This window comes from Syzygium oleosum, unplaced genomic scaffold (assembly GCF_021117445.2).
Source record: "Syzygium oleosum isolate NSW1041296 unplaced genomic scaffold, Sole_v2.1 Sole_v2.64, whole genome shotgun sequence".
Lineage (NCBI taxonomy): Eukaryota > Viridiplantae > Streptophyta > Magnoliopsida > Myrtales > Myrtaceae > Syzygium > Syzygium oleosum.
In genome coordinates, this window is record NW_026607548.1 from 394660 (window position 1) to 412563 (window position 17904).

At 45.9% G+C, this 17904-nt stretch overlaps 3 protein-coding genes across 6 annotated transcripts; all 3 read left to right on the forward strand.

Moving 5' to 3' along the window:
• The first annotated feature begins 1610 nt into the window (after nt 1-1610).
• On the forward strand, nt 1611-4467 carry LOC115665144 (GDP-L-galactose phosphorylase 2-like). The gene is made up of 7 exons (XM_030587032.2): nt 1611-2312; nt 2425-2546; nt 2658-2717; nt 2831-3073; nt 3174-3359; nt 3464-3712; nt 3814-4467. The coding sequence occupies exons 1-7, from the start codon at nt 2189-2191 to the stop codon at nt 4180-4182; spliced, it is 1353 nt and encodes a 450-aa protein (XP_030442892.1). The 5' UTR covers nt 1611-2188; the 3' UTR covers nt 4183-4467.
• A 1377-nt stretch (nt 4468-5844) lies between these two features.
• LOC115663048 (aspartate carbamoyltransferase, chloroplastic-like) lies at nt 5845-10133 on the forward strand. Of its 4 annotated transcripts, none has more exons than XM_056308009.1 (6): nt 5845-5990; nt 7985-8549; nt 8632-8771; nt 9059-9232; nt 9494-9730; nt 9858-10133. In XM_056308009.1, exons 2-6 carry the CDS (start codon nt 7991-7993, stop codon nt 9963-9965), a joined length of 1218 nt encoding a protein of 405 aa, XP_056163984.1. In that variant the 5' UTR covers nt 5845-5990; nt 7985-7990; the 3' UTR covers nt 9966-10133. The 4 variants fall into 4 exon arrangements, with proteins under 4 accessions (XP_056163984.1, XP_056163982.1, XP_030440963.1 ...); XM_056308007.1 differs by lacking the exon at nt 5845-5990 and adding an exon at nt 6474-6698; XM_030585103.2 differs by lacking the exon at nt 5845-5990 and adding an exon at nt 6555-6981.
• Nucleotides 10134-14298: 4165 nt separating this feature from the next.
• LOC115667605 (glucan endo-1,3-beta-glucosidase 13) lies at nt 14299-17482 on the forward strand. Its single transcript, XM_030589167.2, has 3 exons — nt 14299-14435; nt 14858-16144; nt 17166-17482. Exons 1-3 carry the CDS (start codon nt 14348-14350, stop codon nt 17198-17200), a joined length of 1410 nt encoding a protein of 469 aa, XP_030445027.1. The 5' UTR covers nt 14299-14347; the 3' UTR covers nt 17201-17482.
• The last annotated feature ends 422 nt before the right edge of the window (nt 17483-17904 follow it).

Below are 17904 nucleotides of genomic sequence, written 5' to 3' on the forward strand. Positions count from 1 at the left end.
GATTTTTCTCTTTTGTAGTACGGGCGATGCTTTGGATTAATTATCGCGAAGCAAGTCAACAAGTCAAAGTCTACCTCGGTCATCATACACGGACGTGGAAACTTAAGTAAGATGGTTTAGATAAAGAGTTATGCAGAATTTTTAATTGTTAATTTTCACACCTAACACACAATCAGGGTTGATAAGCCTCGTCAGGTTCTTTGGATTCGTCATAAATGGGAACGGCGCAATTTCCAAATGATGGTTCCATCGTGGCTCAGGGCGCGATTTATTTAGCGAAAAATAAATAATTTTAAAAATATATTGTTAAAAATAATTATTTATACCGCTTACAAAAATGAATGAGTAAATAATAACTTTATAAATATTATAATTATTTTGTAGCGAGAGCAGTATCTTCGTGATTTTTCGAACTCTAACGTAGACGAGCACCCCTGATGGATACGGAGATGTGAACTCGAGGATGATTTGAAATTGACTAATCATAATTGTTGTTATTTGGAGTCGGTGAGAATGATAATTCGCTACTTAATAAATCAGGCACGCGTACTTGGAAAAAGAGTTGAACATTAATTAAAAAGATAAATTCCCATATTAAAGGGAGATTATTGCTCCATTTGGTTCAGCATTTGGAATGGACTTTAGGACTCTAAAATTCATTGGACAGATGCAAATGAATTTGGTTTGTTTTTTGGGAAACTTTGGGGAAATGCAATTACATTAGCCTTTTACCCAAAGTAGGTCTGAAGGTATTTTTGAAAAGTAGCATTCTCGAAATGCAAATCTTGGCCCTATTCACTGTTCATCTTCTCCGCGATTTGCATAGAGTAGCTGGACGGAGGTCAGTGACCACCGCTTGAGGTAGGGCAATCTCAAGCATTGTCTAGGTTGTGCGACCCAAGGGACGCTTGAGGTCGTGCAATCTCAGGTAAAGCTGTCTTGCGGCTAGATCTGGACGTCGGCGACTGAGTCTTGCCATTTGAGAGTTTAAAAAAGAAAACGACGAAAGCCATTCACAAGTGTAATTTTTATCAAACGGTATTTAAGTTAAAGTCGCATCCCAACGTACTTCAAAAGACTTTTGCATTTTTCCAAAAAAACGTTGTCGAACCAGGCGGATCCTATATCGCAAAGCAAAGTTTTCGATTCAGGCCTATGATTTATGCCCCTAATTTTCTATTGATTTGCGAAGCACCGTGCCAAATTGTTATTAATTTATTAAGAAAACGAGATATGTGTCAAGGAGAACGAGAGAAAATGGGAAAAGGATCCCGGGCGTTCTTCGTCCATCCGGTCTGTCCTGCGGTCCATCTTCTTCCTCGCGAGCCACCACCCGATCGTACTCGTGCGAGCAAGCGAGAGCACGCAGAAACGCACGACACACAAACACACACATCTCTCCCTCTCCCTCTCCCTCTCCCTCTCCCTCTCTCCCATATTCAGAGAGAGAGAGAGAGAGTCACAATTTCACCAGGTCCACTCAAACACAGTACCCACAACCATAACCACATCCACCTGTCTCTCTCTCTCTCTCCCCTCATATCATCTATATAACGCCACCTCCGCTCCTCAGCCTCACCACACACACACACACACACACCTCCTGCATCAATCTCCCTTTCTCCCTCCCGACCTCTCCCGTCGCCGGGGCCTCCGATCGTCGTCGTCGTCGTCGTCCCTCCTCCGCCGCTCCGGCGGGCCTCGACCAACCACCGGCGCATCAAGGGTTTTTGGCAGGCCGGCGGGGGGGTAAAACCCGGGACAGTCGAGTTGCAGACATCACGGCTATACACGGAGCAACGCCGCCGCTACTCTTACATGCCCGTGCCGCACGCCGCAAGGGTCGTCGTTGCGTGACCGCGGACGTCGGCAACCTTTCGCCGCACGGCGGGCGCGGCGCTCTCCCCTCCGAAGGCGGCAGCCCCTCCGATCTCCTCTTCCTCGCCGGCGGCGGTCCCCTCTCCCCCTCCCTCTCCCCCTCCTCCTCTCCCCTCTGCTAGAGCCATTAGGGTTTTTGCCTTTTGTTTTGCACAGAGGCTTTAAGTTTTTTTCGGTATTACTTCCGTCCGGTTTCGCCTTTGATTCGTTAGGGCTAGTGTCGCCGGGGTGTGGAATTCGATCTGTCCGGTTCCGGTTGCTTGAGAATCGCTAGGGTCTTTTTGGTGCTTAGCTAGAAAGAGTAGGAAAGATGATGCTCAGGATTAAGAGGGTTCCGACTGTAGTTTCGAACTACCAGAAAGAGGAAGCTGAGGAGGGGGCTCGCCGTGGAGGGGGTTGCGGCCGGAATTGCCTCAACAAATGCTGCATTCCAGGTAACTTACAGCGGATTCCCGTTTGGTCGTGAGGACTCCGGTGTCTTGTGAATTGCGTGCATGTGGGGTTAGCGGATAGAGGTTTTGACTGTCTGGCGTATGGTATGAGCAGGGGCGAAGCTCCCTTTGTATGCTTTCAAGAGGGTGAACTTTGTTGCTGGTGAGAAGGCTCTGGCTGTGGGTGAGAATCCGGAGCCACCCGTTGCCTTTCTCGACTCGCTCCTTCTGGGGGAGGTAAAATTTGTTTAGCTGAACGACAAATTGATGGATCTGGAATGATGTTTATATCTATGCAGTTCTAGTCTTGAATTAGATGAGTTGAACTGGTTTACAACTTCACTGTAGTGGGAGGACCGCATGCAGAGGGGCCTATTTCGCTACGACGTAACCGCCTGCGAAACTAAGGTCTCTTACTTGCCTCTCTATTTTATTGGGGATTCTCATCCAACAATGTGTACTTCAAGAACTTGATGGAGATTATGAGTTCATTCTCAATTAATGCCGTGATTTTGTTGCAGATCATACCTGGTGGGCAAGGATTTATTGCCCAGCTGAACGAGGGTCGCCATCTCAAGAAGAGGCCAACTGAATTCCGTGTTGATAAGGTCCTCCAGCCCTTTGATGGAAGCAAGTTCAACTTCACTAAAGTTGGGCAGGAGGAGATCCTCTTCCAGTTTGAAGCAAGTGAAGATGGTGAAGTGCAATTCTTCCCAAAAGCTCTGATCGATGCGGACAACTCCCCTAGTGTCGTTGCTATAAATGTAAGAATTCCTTTACCTGCACTGAAATCTTTTGTAAATCGCTTCAAGTTGCTTGAACCAGCTTAATGACCAATCCACGATCGTTGTCCTTACTGAACAGGTCAGTCCCATTGAATATGGGCATGTGCTGTTGATTCCTCGCGTCCTCGAATGCTTGCCTCAGAGGATTGACCGCGAAAGCTTCTCTCTTGCACTCTATATGGCTGCAGAAGCTGGGAATCCATACTTCCGTCTTGGTTACAACAGCTTGGGTGCCTTTGCCACCATCAATCATCTCCATTTTCAGGTTTGTATGTTGGCTATCATCTTAATCTTATCGATTTAGTTTGGATAGAGTTTGTTTACGCCACAGCAATGTTTATATTAATTGGATAAGTGGAATTGTTACAGGCATACTACTTGGCGGTTCCCTTTCCTATAGAGAAGGCTCCTACCCAGAAATTAACTGCTTTGGAAACTGGAGTTACAATCTCTGAACTTGTCAATTATCCGGTCAGAGGTCTTGTTTTTGAGGATGGAGACACCGTGCAAGATCTATCCAATGTAGTTTCTGACTCCTGCATTTGCCTCCAAGATAACAACATCCCCTACAATGTCCTGATCTCTGATTGTGGGAAGCGGATTTTTCTCTTACCCCAGGTAATCAAATCGGGCCTGCCTTCTCTTCTAGTTACCTGTTTTTATGCCTTTATGTTCTTCTTTGAAGCTGACTTTTCTACTCTGTATTGATCTCTTAACAGTGCTACGCCGAGAAGCAAGCTCTAGGGGAAGTGAATCCAGAACTTCTGGACACCCAGGTGAATCCAGCTGTCTGGGAAATCAGTGGGCATATGGTCCTGAAGAGGAAGAAGGACTTTGAGGAGGCATCTGAAGAAAATGCTTGGCGTCTTCTTACGGAGGTTTCTCTTTCTGAGGAGAGATTCCGAGAAGTGAATGCTCTGATATTTGAAGCCATCGCATCTGTGGGAAATGGTGGGCAGGACATCACTCCCAGCACGATTGACAAGCCTGATGTGGAACCTCAAGCACCGGAAGATGTTGATGTCATGAAGCAGAGCTCTCGCCCTGCAATGGTGGCTGGAACGCAGGAGTGCCTGGTCCTGCAGTGAGAACTGGGTATGTGAGGGAGAGGAACTTTTACTGTCTGTATCTACAAGCCAACCGTCATGGTTGGCATATTGCAGTATTGGTACCCCCCTGTGGATGCTACTAATTGATGGAATAAGCAAACCGTGTTTGCGCGCTACGCTGTGTATTAGCAGTGTAGCTGCTTGTGTATGCCGTGTACTATTTCCTCTTCATGTGGTCCGGGGCGTGTTCTTTGGATGTCCACTGTTGATTATGTGAACTGCTAAGTCATATATGCTTGGTAGAGGATGATCCTTTGGTCTCAATTTTGCGTGTGAAGGATGTAAAGATTGGCTGCTTCTATATGCCATTGATTTATCGGCCGGGTGAGTTTATCCCGCTCGAGGATGCTTCAGATTCTTGCTCGAGTCCATCCGATTCGGGAGTGCACAAGTTTCTTGAAATAGGAAATGGTCGGTTTCATACACCTATAATTGTCGATATAAATTATGAATCTAGGACAAGTCTTCCTGTCATCTAGGAGAGACTTTGGAATGATACTCAAGAAGGTGGACCCGGCCCTCTTAGATGGCTAGCAGTCTGCATTGATCATTATCTGGCTACTTGATCAGATTTATTGGAGTAGGAATGTGCGGAATCATATGCGATCTGCCTCGACACTAAAACTATAAAAAGCATGGGATCACCGTAAATTTCGAGCCTTTTCGAGTCGGTTCAATGCCGAGCAACTTTCTTTGGTTCGGATCGTTGACGAGAGAATCTGGGTCGGGTTTTCTTTCGATCATTAGATTAGAGATTTCATCAGAATTATAATAACTTACTGGAACAGAAATTGAACCTGGAAGCCTCGTGTTTTTTGAGGCCCAAAGGCGCAACTTTTTGTCTTGCCATGATAGCACATGCGATGGCCTATCTTGCTTTTTGAGTAACAAAGCTTCAAAATTGTCTTGTCAGTTCTAGTTTGATACCATTCACAGTGGCTTACTCCACTTTTTATGGCGTAAAATTCTTGATTATAAAGTCTCTAACGAGAATATTCAATGTGGTAACAACGATTTGGGGAGAAAAAGAAGATCAATTCCATCATTTGAGGAAAATAGATTTGTAATTATAGTTTTGTAAAGTTATTGTGGGGTGAATATTTCGAAAAATTCAAAACACTCTCCAAACATACTTTTATTATTTATCCGCTTATCCATTTTGTTAAGGTAATCGCCGGTATCATATGTTCGTAGTGCATAAACGATGGACATACAAACAATATCAAAAGATTTTCAAACTAGCGATGTCGTTTAGTTTCATCACAAAACGTGAATCGTCCACTTACACTGTAATTCATTGTTGGCTTGAGATTGTCCTCGATGCGAAAATATAAGTATTGCTTTATGCGAATAGGATGAACTCACGACTTATATAAATATATATTATTGTTTTTCATAATAAAAGATCAACAAAACTTAAATCAAACGGAATTAATTGGTATAATGCGAAAGGTTTTCATCTTTTTGGCATAGTTTGATTTCTCCATTCGGAGTTTCCGCACGGACGGTTTGATTTTGGGGAACTATTGATGAACCACATTGGTAACTTCATCAAAAGCCCTGCTTTAAATGATAAATTTCATTTTCCCTCAATCACGCGTCCTCTAAATTAACTTTGAATGAAACTCTCTTTTTATTTTCCTGGTCCCAACGTTTTAAAGAGCAGTTTGAAATTGCTTTCCTTTTTTCAAGAATGCCCTACGGACCTCGCTCTTTTTCCGAAGCCAAGCCGGCGTCTCTTCCTTCTTTCTCGAGCAGACACTTCGATTCTTCCGTGAATTACGTTGGTATGCTCTTTCCACCATCGCATTGCTTACTGGGTACCGCCTTAATCTGGGGCATGCGTCTCCGTTGCTGAGAAAGTTACGGTCTTTATTTGAGAAGCGCTGGAAAGCTATCTCGATTATTTGTACTCTGTTAGGCACAGCTGAGCAGATGAACGTTGGTACCCGATTGAGCACGCCTCGCCTGGACATTGGCAAAATCTTCAGATGCTTTTTAGCTGCCTGTCTTATCCAGATTTCTTTGTAATGCAAATTAGAGCAGATACTGAGAGCAACCCCAGAAGCAGATGACCTCGACCGTGAAAGCTTGAATCTTCCTGGGGTCTGATTTGATTTGCTGTCTTTGTTTTTGTCTAATTCGAGTTCGATTTGATTCGTTATTTTCACAAGTTGGTATCTGTGATCATGTTAAAGTTAGACCCGTCAAAAAAGCCCATATTTTGACTGGTGTTTACTGAAAGTGGGTCCATAGCTCACTTCAAAGTAGAAATATGGGTTATGATGGGTTTTAGTCCCACTAAACTAATAGTAAAGACTCGTTTTTTACGCATTGAAGAGAGAGAGAGAGAGAGAGGGGGGTGTCATCGCTTCGCATCGCTTGAGGGGGATTATCCCACCGCCGTCGGAGATGGCGATGGCTCGGTCGCCATTGTCAAAGTGCGCTTGAGAGAAGGAGAGAGCGAGAGTGTCTCTGCTCGAAGGTGGTTCCAGGTCGTCCGCTCATATCCTCGCACATCATCATCGAGAGTCTCTGCTCGATCGGATTCGATCCTCGCTCGTCTCTTCTCTCTCTCTCTCTCCCTCTTCTACTCCATCAATCGCCACTCGCCAATGATAATGACGATTCAGTATCCTTTGTCTTTGTTGCCCCTTAAGTAGCGAAACGGGTGTAATGCAGCCAATGTGCGCATTCTTTTGGACTGACCTCTAACTGTTTGTGTTTATGACTGAGGCGTCCAAACCAGAAGTAGATTTGTTTGCAGACATTCCGAGGGTGAGGACTATACTGTTTGACCTCTCCGTTTGCTCAAATTCTTTTGGGCAATTAGAAATTATTGATACCGTTGAATCTGAAATGGGTTCTTTTTTGGTTCCTTGAGAATGGGTCCATCCACGAACTTCCATTCATTATTTGCATATGCTTGCCTGAAGGGCGAGTCCCTAATGTGGTGGAATGTTGATTTGTGCGTTCTAGCGTCACAAAACGTCCATTCTTTGCTTCTATGGTGATTGACTCACTCCGAAAATTCTTAAAGTAGTTATTTTTATGTCTGAGGGGGCTTGCAGTTGGTTTGTCTGCTTGGTTGAGGATATGGTTAAGGGCTTGGGATGGTGTGGTTTGTCATCTCTATCTTGCTATGTAAAGTCGAAAGTCAAGCCTGTTAGTATTCGAAAAAACAAGTGCAGATATTATCTTAACTTGACTAAATGGAAAAAGATGGGTATTGAAACTTGGTTTATGTTGGTTAGTATAATGGTTTGTAGCCTTGAACTCTCGTGAAAGACTATTCTGGACATCCATACTGAAGCTTGATGTTTATGAAGCTCCATATTTAAGCACTGATGAACATTACATATGGCACCCTGAAGTCGGCTAGGCTAGTGTAAGTACAAGATGTTTGTATGTATGCATATATTTTAACTTTTTCTAGTGTTTATCTCTCTCTCTGGCAATATGGGTCGGGTTTGGGTCACTTAAAATGTATTGAGTAAAAATTGGTCGAACCCAAACCCGACCCACCCGATTGACGGGTCTATGTTAAAGTGCCACTCAGAAGGAATTTGTCAATGTGCTTCCTTCTGTTGATACAACTAGAAGCTATTTCGCTATTTGAGACCCTAGAGTTCGCGTAAAAGGAATCAGGCAAATTGTGGGATGCATTCAAATTAATTATGATCTGAATGTTTACTCGGACCGTGCAAGAGTTCTTGTTTCGGTTTGTCTAATGTGAAATATCTTATTTCTTCTGGCTAATATTGTGATTCAATTTTTGTAGATCACAATGGCTACTTCTTCCTCATTCTCTGCGTACATGGTACAAGGGCAAACGATCTGTCCTGAAGCTAGAAAGTCCCCCCAATGCCTGTTCAATACATCCACCTCTTCGTGCAAACAGTTGGTTCAATGTAATGCGGTTTCTTTTTCTGCTTATATGACACAGATGAGGTTGTCATCCTGTAGAAATCCGTTGAAGTTGGCTATGACTGAAAGATCTTCACAGAGAAAAGCAGTCTGTTGCTCAGCCATGGATGTAGACAATTCAAGGGCTTCGTTTTTGCCTGGAAAAAAGTTTCAACTCAACGATGTGATTGAAGCTCGACAGTTTGACAGAGACACTCTTAGTGCTATTTTCGAAGTTGCACGTGACATGGAGAAGGTCAAACAGAATTCACCTGGAAGTCAAATTCTCAAGGGTTATTTGATGGCTACTCTATTTTATGAGCCCTCTACCAGGACTAGGCTTTCATTTGAGTCTGCCATGAAAAGGTTAGGTGGTGAGGTTTTAACCACTGAAAATGCGCGCGAGTTCTCATCGGCGGCAAAGGGCGAAACACTGGAAGGTGAATTTGACTTGTGTTTCTGCATGACTACTTAGGATGTTTCTATGCAATTAAGCATCTGATTTCGTTGCTTGGTTTGCAGATACGATAAGAACTGTTGAGGGCTATTCGTATATTATTGTGATGCGGCATTTCGAAAGTGGCGCTGCGAGAAGAGCGGCAGCTACAGCTGGAATTCCTGTCATTAACGCAGGGGATGGTCCAGGACAGCATCCAACTCAGGCGTGCTTTACAGTTCTTTGTTATAAGTGTCTATATGATAATGCAATTAGCATTGACCAAGTTCTTGGTTACTTTAGCATCGATCTGGCATATGTGAAAAACTCTGTACTGTTGAATTACATTATGTCCTACTGAGGAGGGATGTTGAGCATTCTTGAAGTTTTATTGCTTGGTGATGATTAGCTTCACCCTTATACTTCTTGTTGATTTTGACATTGGTATTTGTTTTTCGGATGAAGATTGTTATTAGGCACACCTGACATGTCAATATTTTGGCTCTGGGTCAGGCTCTTTTAGACGTGTATACGATTGAAAGGGAGGTTGGGAAGCTGGATGGCATTAAAGTAGCGCTTGTAGGTGACCTTGCTAATGGAAGGACGATTCGTTCACTTGCATATTTGCTCGCCAAGTACCAAGGCGTGAAGATTTATTTAGTATCTCCTGACGTTGTCAAGATGAAGGTAGGCACTGATCTTCTTTGCATACTTATCTTCATTGGGCCTCCTATTCTCTCTAGATTTACAGAAACCAACTGATAAGAAGTTATGCTTTGTATTTTGACCCAGTAAAATGAATTAGTACTTCTGTTTTGGTCTTTTTAGTATTTGGAAAAATGCTGTGAAAAATCAAGGCTCCTTTCTCACTTCTCGTGTTTGAGCTATTGGGAAACAGGATGCAAGTTATTAAGCCCCATAGCTTATGCGATGTAATTGTTTCATCAGGACGACATTAAAGAGTACTTGACATCGAAGGGGGTGGAATGGGAAGAGAGCGCTGATCTAATGGAGGTGGCTTCTAAGTGCGATGTGGTGTATCAAACACGCATCCAACGCGAGCGTTTTGGAGAGAGAATTGACCTCTATGATGAAGCGCGAGGCAAGTACATTGTCGACAAAGATGTGATGAACGCAATGCAGAAGCATGCCGTGGTGATGCACCCTCTTCCTAGGCTGGATGAGGTAATTTCTCGCCCCTCTCTATTCATGTACAAGGATCCGGTGTTATTACAATCCCCGTGAAGTCCAAGCTTCTGATATGCAGTAATTGATCCCTTGGTTCTTTTTCTCGTTGCACGACGCTGTGCAGATTACGGTGGATGTCGATGACGATCCCAGGGCCGCCTATTTTCGTCAAGCGAAGAACGGTCTGTACATAAGGATGGCTCTATTGAAGCTTTTGCTCGTCGGATGGTGAAGCGGGAATATTTAAGCTTCCAACAGTTTTGTTCTTGACGTGCGAACTTCTGAGTTTTTCTCGTTTGTTTCGGGAAACAATTCAATCACATGATTAATGTCGAAGTTTTTGAGACTACACTGGTTGAGGAGAAAGTATAATCTATCAAGCTTTTCTCGTTCAACTTTACCAGTTAATTCTTGAAATTTTCACAATATTCGAATGAGGAGCGAATTATATTTTGAAATTTGACAGGAAAATCTTCAAAATGAAAATTGAACTCGGTTAACGCCTTTCCTCTCCGGAGAAAAGACTCCATTCGCTCTGATTAGATCGTTCGGTCTCCGGAAGTGACGAGATTTTACGTTCCTAAGATTTTGTTACTCTTATAAATTGAAAATCACAGTTTCTAAGTTTTGCATGGAAGCATGAGCTGTCGAACAGGCCATGCGACAACGTAGCTGGCTTCAAGAAGAACACGTATCGTTGTCTCTCTCCCCCTTGCATCTTAGAATGCCTTCGAACTGAATGTAAGTGCGCATTAACTTGCACAAAAATGGCGGTGGGTAACCATCTCCGTCTCTACGCATCGTCTCGGCCATGGAAGATCTTCGAGCCTCTAGCGCCGTCAATGGCGTATTTGTGCCACACCAAGGTATCTTTACTTCTTCGTTCTTTTGGTTGGTAGGACGTCCTTACATAAAACAGATCAAATTGTGTGCCAATCCCATTATATGGAAAAAAAAAAAAGCTTGGTGGAGTATGCCTCGTGTATACGATTCCAGTATATATACACGTATACTATGTACACAATATACATACATGCTCACGTAGATGGTGGAGACATACGTTATTCGGATTCACAAAACCAGATCTTCATTTGTTGCGCAATCTGACAAGAACTAGGCAAATAGAGGGGAATTTCCGGGAACGACATTATCCTAATTGTATTTATAGGATAATCAGGTTTGACTTTGAAACAAAATTAGGGGGGCAAGTACTTGTTAGATGCTTCGTGGGATGATAATTGATAAATGTCATCTTGTCATTATTATGAGCTTCCTAATTGACATGTTGAAAGTAGAAATATACCCAACACAATGACTCCAACAACGACGGCCACGGCGGTGGCTTGGAGGAGAGAGCTTGGAGGAGAGAGGGCCGTCGACAGCAGAAGAGTTCAAGAGAGTGGGCGAAGAGAAGTTGAAGGAGGCGGAGGACAAGCTGAAGGAGGCCGAGCAAGGGGTCGCGAGCCAGGTGTTCGATAAGACGTACGATGGTGCGGAGGAAGCAGTTCTGGGGGACGCTAACCCGGAATCGGTTCTGGGGGACGCTAACCCGGAATCGGCCAAGAAGAGGTATGAGCAGCACGAAGAGAACGCTGACTACCGCAGGAGAGGGTATATAGGACCGAGTCTTGAACGCATGCTCACCATACTTAAATGTGGATCAAGTGGTACTTTCTTACGTTATATGACATGCAAGTCTTCTATACCATACTTAAATGTTACCAGTTGCATTTTCAGTTTTGTTTGGCTTGTTACCAGTTGCATTTCTTGTTTTGTTCGACTTGTTACCAGTTGCAATTGCGTACCTGCTTTCTCCCCCGAACTACCACCTAACAATTACACCAAAACATTCTCTTTTCTTGTTAAATTTTACGAGTTGGTGCAAGAAAACCCTAATCCCTAGATCGTGCCTTGCCACGACCTCGCATTGGGGAAGCAGTCAACGTGAAGTTGGACCAACCCTCTTTCGGATTAGGTTTGGTCCACTGAGTTCTTGGAACTTTTCCCAACGACACTCACCAGCTTCATCCTCTGCCGCCAATCGCCATCACAGTGGGCAGGTCGGACGGAAATATTCAACTCCCTCTACCAATCTTGCTTTCCGAGGTTAAACGTTCGATAAACTCGTAATCAAATGGAAGAAGAAAGCAACTTGAGATCTCCAAAGCCTATTTCGTTTACTGTTGTATATGATTCGGTCAACAATCATCTTGTGATAGATTACTGATGAACTTCAGACGTGCAATCTTATTAATGCTCGCCTTCCTGTTGGAAGCCAATCAGGGCTATTTCTTGAAGCCCAGGGCCTCCCCTCCAATCGAGAATGTGAAACGGATCGAGAATGTGAAACGGAGACGTTTAGGCTGCGAATGATAATTATTCTATTTTAGAAAACACGTTTGATAACGACACAAAATTTTTGTTCCAGAAATAGAAATTTATTTGATAACGGCACAAAATTTCTTCCTATCAAGTGGCCGGTGAGTGGACGGCGGGCGGTGGACGGCGAGGGGAGGCGGCGGCGGGAGGAGGGCTGCCGGCGGCAGGAGACAGTGGCCGGTGGTTGGCGGGCGGCGGCCCACAGTGGCCGGCGGTGGGCAATGGCTGGAGGAGGGCAACCAGAGGCGGGAGCGGTGGCCAGTTGGATGGCGGCCGGTGGCCCACGGTAGCCGGTGGTGGAAGGTGGGCGGCGGCCGAAGGCAGGCGGCGGCGAGAGGAGGGAGGCCGGCGGCAGGAGACGGTGGCGGGTGGACGGCGAGTGACGGTCCACGGTGGCCAGCGGGTGGCACTCCACGGTGGCCGGCGGTGGGATGCAGGTGACGGGAGACGATGGCCGGCGGTGGGAGACAAGCGGCAGGGGGATTCGGGGGGCGGCGGGAGGAGGGCGATCCGCAGCGGGAGACGGTGGCCGGTGGACGGTGGGCGGCGTTGGGAGGTGGGCGGCGGCCATCGGCGGGTGGCGGCGGGCGGCGGTCGCCAGCAAGTGGGTGGCGGATGGGCGATCGACTAGTAGCGAGAGCGAGCAATGAGAAGAATTTTAACTTCTCATTTCTGTTCTAGAAATAGAGAAGCAAAAAATAATCTATTTCTGGAACAAATTTTGTTCCAGAAATAGAAATTAAAATTGCATTACCAAACGGATTTCTGCTCCAAACATATTTCTGGAACAGAAATAGAGAAACAGAATGGTTATCATTCGCAGCCTTAATCTCAATGAGCTGAACAAATCTATAATAGAAAAAGCAGACGATGCATGCTAGCTACAAAGGGCTCCAAGACACGACAGCACGCTTTGATTCCTACTTGCCGACAGTGACAATATATCAAAAGCCCTCTTTATCCTTACATCCTCAAAAAGTCCGCTTCCAGCGGCTATTGGTTTCACAAGCATCTACTCCCGCTTTGATGACGCAAGTCCATGTAGCCACTCCACATTATCCCTATCTGGTGCGTCGATGATTACTTCACGATGTGGCAATTGGGTATTGCGAAGGTCGGAGACAAGAACTAGAGAAACGGATTAATGACAAGGAAATTGGTGGAGCGGCTAACTACCAAGCATTTTTACCGGGCTAAAAGTCATGGATTGCAGAGAGAATAAAGAGAATTTAAGGCGGTCAAGGAAGCAATCAATCAAAACCTCCTAAGAAGAAAACAAAGGTAACGGATAGTCAGCTGTTGCCCATTGAAATCCTAGACATTATTGGCCTGGAGTCCAGCCAACCCTGCACCCCCCCAAAAAAAAAAAAAAAAAACAAAACACCGGTGACCCGAGCCCGAGTACTGAAACTGCTCCAATGGCCCCCTCTCAATCATGACACATCAAGTCTCCCAACGTTCGCATTTTACGTTGCTGTCGTCCCTTCACACTCCACCAAAAAGTTAGGGTTAAATGTCTTTCACCGCCTGAGAGTATAGTCTGTCCCTGTTCGGGGACTATTCGTCGTGTGGTCGATGAAGTTACAGTTCCCGCTCGATGCGAGACTCGTTAATCTTTGACGCGTCGTTCCTTTGGGTATAATTGTTCGAGTATAGTGCAATGATTTCCGGAGAAAAATGCTAGCCAATGTGATGTGACATTTTAGTGGCGCGGTTGTGTTTGGCCACGCTAACAAATTCACATAATCTAAGCAATACGTCGATTCTCTAGCGACTCCATCTGGGCGGCAAATCACCTTGAAGGTTCGAGGTTGGTGAACTCGTAATTGAAGTCCCACCGAAATATTAGCGGTCCCATCTAGGCAACTTGGCACGCGTTGATCGTAACGCGAATCCAACTCTTGAGCTCGCGAAAAAAAGGAAAAAAAAAAAAAAAGAAGCCACTTTGGTTATGGCAATCGAAGTAATAAGTTAGCCGAAGGATGCTGATGCTAATAGCAGGGGACGCCCAACAAAACCGCGCACGCGTGGGGGGTCATCCGGAGATCCCCATGAAATTCAGAAACGTGTGCGGCTGTTGAGAACCCCTCGTTCCCCACTTCCTTGCCCACTCCCGCTCTTCTTCTTCTTCCCCTTCTTCATCATCATCATCATCCCCTCGTGCCCTCTATAAATCCAACTCCATGCATTCATCCCTCTGAACTCTCCTCTCTCTCTCTCTCTCTCTACAAGCTCATGCTCTGCCTCTACCTTTCTAAACAGAGCATGGCGAGTCCTGCATTCTCTTGCTTCCTCCTCCTCCTGTCCATCTTTGCTCTTGCAGGTAACCCCTCCCTCGCTTTTCCAATTTGACGAAAGCCTCCTTTCATCTGTTTTTTTTTTTTACTTTGAACTAGGGCATGAATTGAACAAAACTCCTTTTGTGTTCCATTTTTAATGGATTCTGGGCTCATAATAAAAGGAAAGTCCGTAGCTTTCTTGACATCGATCGATCCTCAGGTTTTTTGGCGTGTGCCTCCACGCCCTTACTTCCAAAAGAACGACATGTTATGTTTGGCACAATGGCCGTGTCCTCCGTTTACAATATTCGGGTGTAAACCTCGACAACATTTTACATCAAAGATTCAGAGTGCGCGAGCATATCTGAATTTTCGGAAGCCAATTCTGTCATCTGTTACATTGCCGCCTAATTCTGTTTCCTCCGTTCCCAGTTTTAATTATCTATGTTTGTCGCGTTTATTACAGAGTCGGGCTCGATCGGACTGAACTGGGGTCGCGTAGCCAACGACCTCCCGCCGCCGGTGAAAGTGGTGGAGCTCCTGAAATCGCAGGGCATCACCCGGGTCAAGCTCTACGACGCCTACGACGGCGCCCTCACGGCCCTCGCCGGTTCCGGCATAAGCGTCGTCGTCGCCCTCCCCAACGAGCAGCTCTCCTCCGCCGCCTCGGCCCAGTCGTTCACCGACTCGTGGGTCCAGTCCAGCATCTCCAAGTACTACCCCTCCACCAAGATCGTCGCCATCGCCGTCGGCAACGAGGTCTTCGCCGACCCCAACAACACCACTAATTTCCTCGTACCCGCCATGAACAACGTCTACGCGTCCCTCGTCAAATACAACCTTTCCGACATATCCGTGTCTTCTCCCATCGCGTTGAGCTCGCTCCAGACTTCCTACCCGACTTCCGCCGGGTCGTTCAAGCCGGATCTTGTCGGGCCCGCGATCAAGCCCATGTTGGATTTCCTTCGCAAGACCGGGTCGTACCTCATGGTTAATGTCTACCCGTTTTTCGCTTACACGGCCAATTCGGATCAGATCTCCCTGGATTACGCGCTGTTCAAGCAGAATCCGGGCGTCGTGGATTCCGGTAACGGATTGAAGTACTCCAGCCTCTTCGACGCCCAAGTCGACGCCGTCTATGCCGCCATGTCGGCTCTCCAATACAACGATGTCAAGCTGGTCGTGACGGAGACCGGCTGGCCCTCGAAGGGCGATGCCAACGAAGTCGGCGCGGGCGCGGAGAATGCCGCGGCATACAACGGGAACCTGGTGAAGCGGGTCCTGACCGGGAACGGAACGCCGCTGAGGCCGAACAACACCGTGGACGTGTACTTGTTCGCTCTCTTCAACGAGAACCAGAAACCGGGTCCCACGTCGGAGAGGAACTACGGGCTGTTCTACCCGGACGAGCAGAAGGTCTACAGCATACCGCTCACGGTGGAGCAGCTCGCGAGCGGCGCCATCAACGCGAGCGAGGCCCAGGTCCAGACGGCCTCCCCCGCCCCCACGGGGCAGACGTGGTGCGTGGCCAACGGGAGAGCCGGGGCGGCGAAGCTGCAGGCGGCGCTGGACTACGCCTGCGGGGAGGGCGGCGCCGACTGCCGGCCCATCCAGCCGGGCTCCGCTTGCTACGACCCGGACACGCTGGAGGCCCACGCTTCGTATGCGTTCAACAGCTACTACCAGAAGCAGGATCGTGGGATGGGGACGTGCTACTTCGGCGGCGCAGCCAACGTGGTGACACAACCGCCCAGTGAGTACCACCACCACCACCTTATCACCTCTAAAACTTCCGATCACATGCCATGCCACACTGCCACGCCACTACGGCAAGAAATGACGACATCGTTAAATTCAATTGATTATCATTTCTTTGAATTCCCGCACAGTTTTGCGCTCGTTGGATTGGAGCATGCTTTGAGTAAATTGGTAAAGGGTCAATTTCTGACAATCGGTCTTGCCAATAGAGTTTCTCCAATTTTGTCAAAGTGGACTAAATCGAGACTCGAATGGCATGATTAGGTCCACCTCCATACCTAATCCCATGATTTTTCTCGTTTCCACATTGCGGGTCGTGCATGGACCAAAACTTGCACGCCTCCTACATTCACTCGCCAGAGTCATGCACCTCTCGTAGAAAAGGGTATTCTATAAGTAAACCGCTGGTGGGTTTTGTCTTTGCCTATATGAAATCAAGTGATGCCCCTATAGATTGAATTTCCGGTGACGTGGAAAATTGAATTTTTTTCCCCTAAATATATGGTTCTAAAACCACAGCGGGCCGACAACAGTGGCGTCATGAGAAAACACATTTTTTGTTTTCAACATTCTACGCTTTGTCGGCGGCTATCTCATGATCGATGTTGCTTTCTACTTGATTTTTTCAATTTCTCCGTCTTCCACAATGTGGGTCGCTGCTTAACTGTAGCTTTGACAGCATGATCGGGACAACATCGGGGACCCGCATGTAGTATTTCATGGTCGATCGTCGTCAACAATGGGGCCGTGCTTTTTGTTCAACTGCTACGAAACCGCATTTTTTTCTTCACTTCGTTGGACTAATTTCCCCTAGCTTCTCTGACTTTTTCCTTCCCCACGAAGCTCGACCAACCGACAGTCTTTAATTTTATCGTACAAAATCATTTAAAATTCCTAGGAATTAAGATCCCTTCGAGACAATACGTCGCGATTTGTCCTTAATCCGAGAGAAATTCAATTTTGATCGTGACTTCTTCCGTGGCTGAAATCGTTTTTGCTAATCTTGTGTGTTGCAGAATACGGGGAGTGCGAATTCCCCACAGGGTACTAGAGAGATTATTCCTTTTAACCAGGTCAAGAGACGACAGCGTTTGGTGGAGACTTGGCTATGGATTTGGTGGTGGGCTTAGCTCATTCTCATTCTTTTCTTTGCGACGCGGCCAGAGATTTACTATAGTTTTATTTATGGGTATTTCATTTCTTTTCATAGGAGAGGATTAGGTTTGCTTTGGTTCACCAGTTTCCATTGACTGGCTCTGCCTGTAATTATTTCCCCTTCTTATTGTATTTTACCTTGATATTATATATAATAACATTGGCGATTGCTTGGTTACTGATGTGGACACAATACTTAATCTCGATCTGGCTTTTTTTCTTAAGGGCGATTTAGTATTAATAAACGTAAGTGAGAGAGAGAGATGTACCTGTCCGTAATGGCTTGCCCTCTTCTTTGTTTGGCCCATCTTATGATTATGCTCTGTGCCGATGAAAATGATAAAAAATTGTCGCGCGTGATGCCTTCTCAGATGCTCCAAACCACGACGTTCTTAACACCCAAATAAATTGCGTGGAGTTTCGTCGTTTTCTAAAACGACAAATGAAAAATTATTGTTGTGCTAAGAAAACACTTGAAAATTTCTTAGGAAATCGGCGATGTTAAGGATGCGTTTGGTAATTATTTTGTTCCGAAAATAATTTATGCTCAAAAATAATTCTTTTTAATTTCATTCTCGGAAATAATTTCTAAGCATTTGA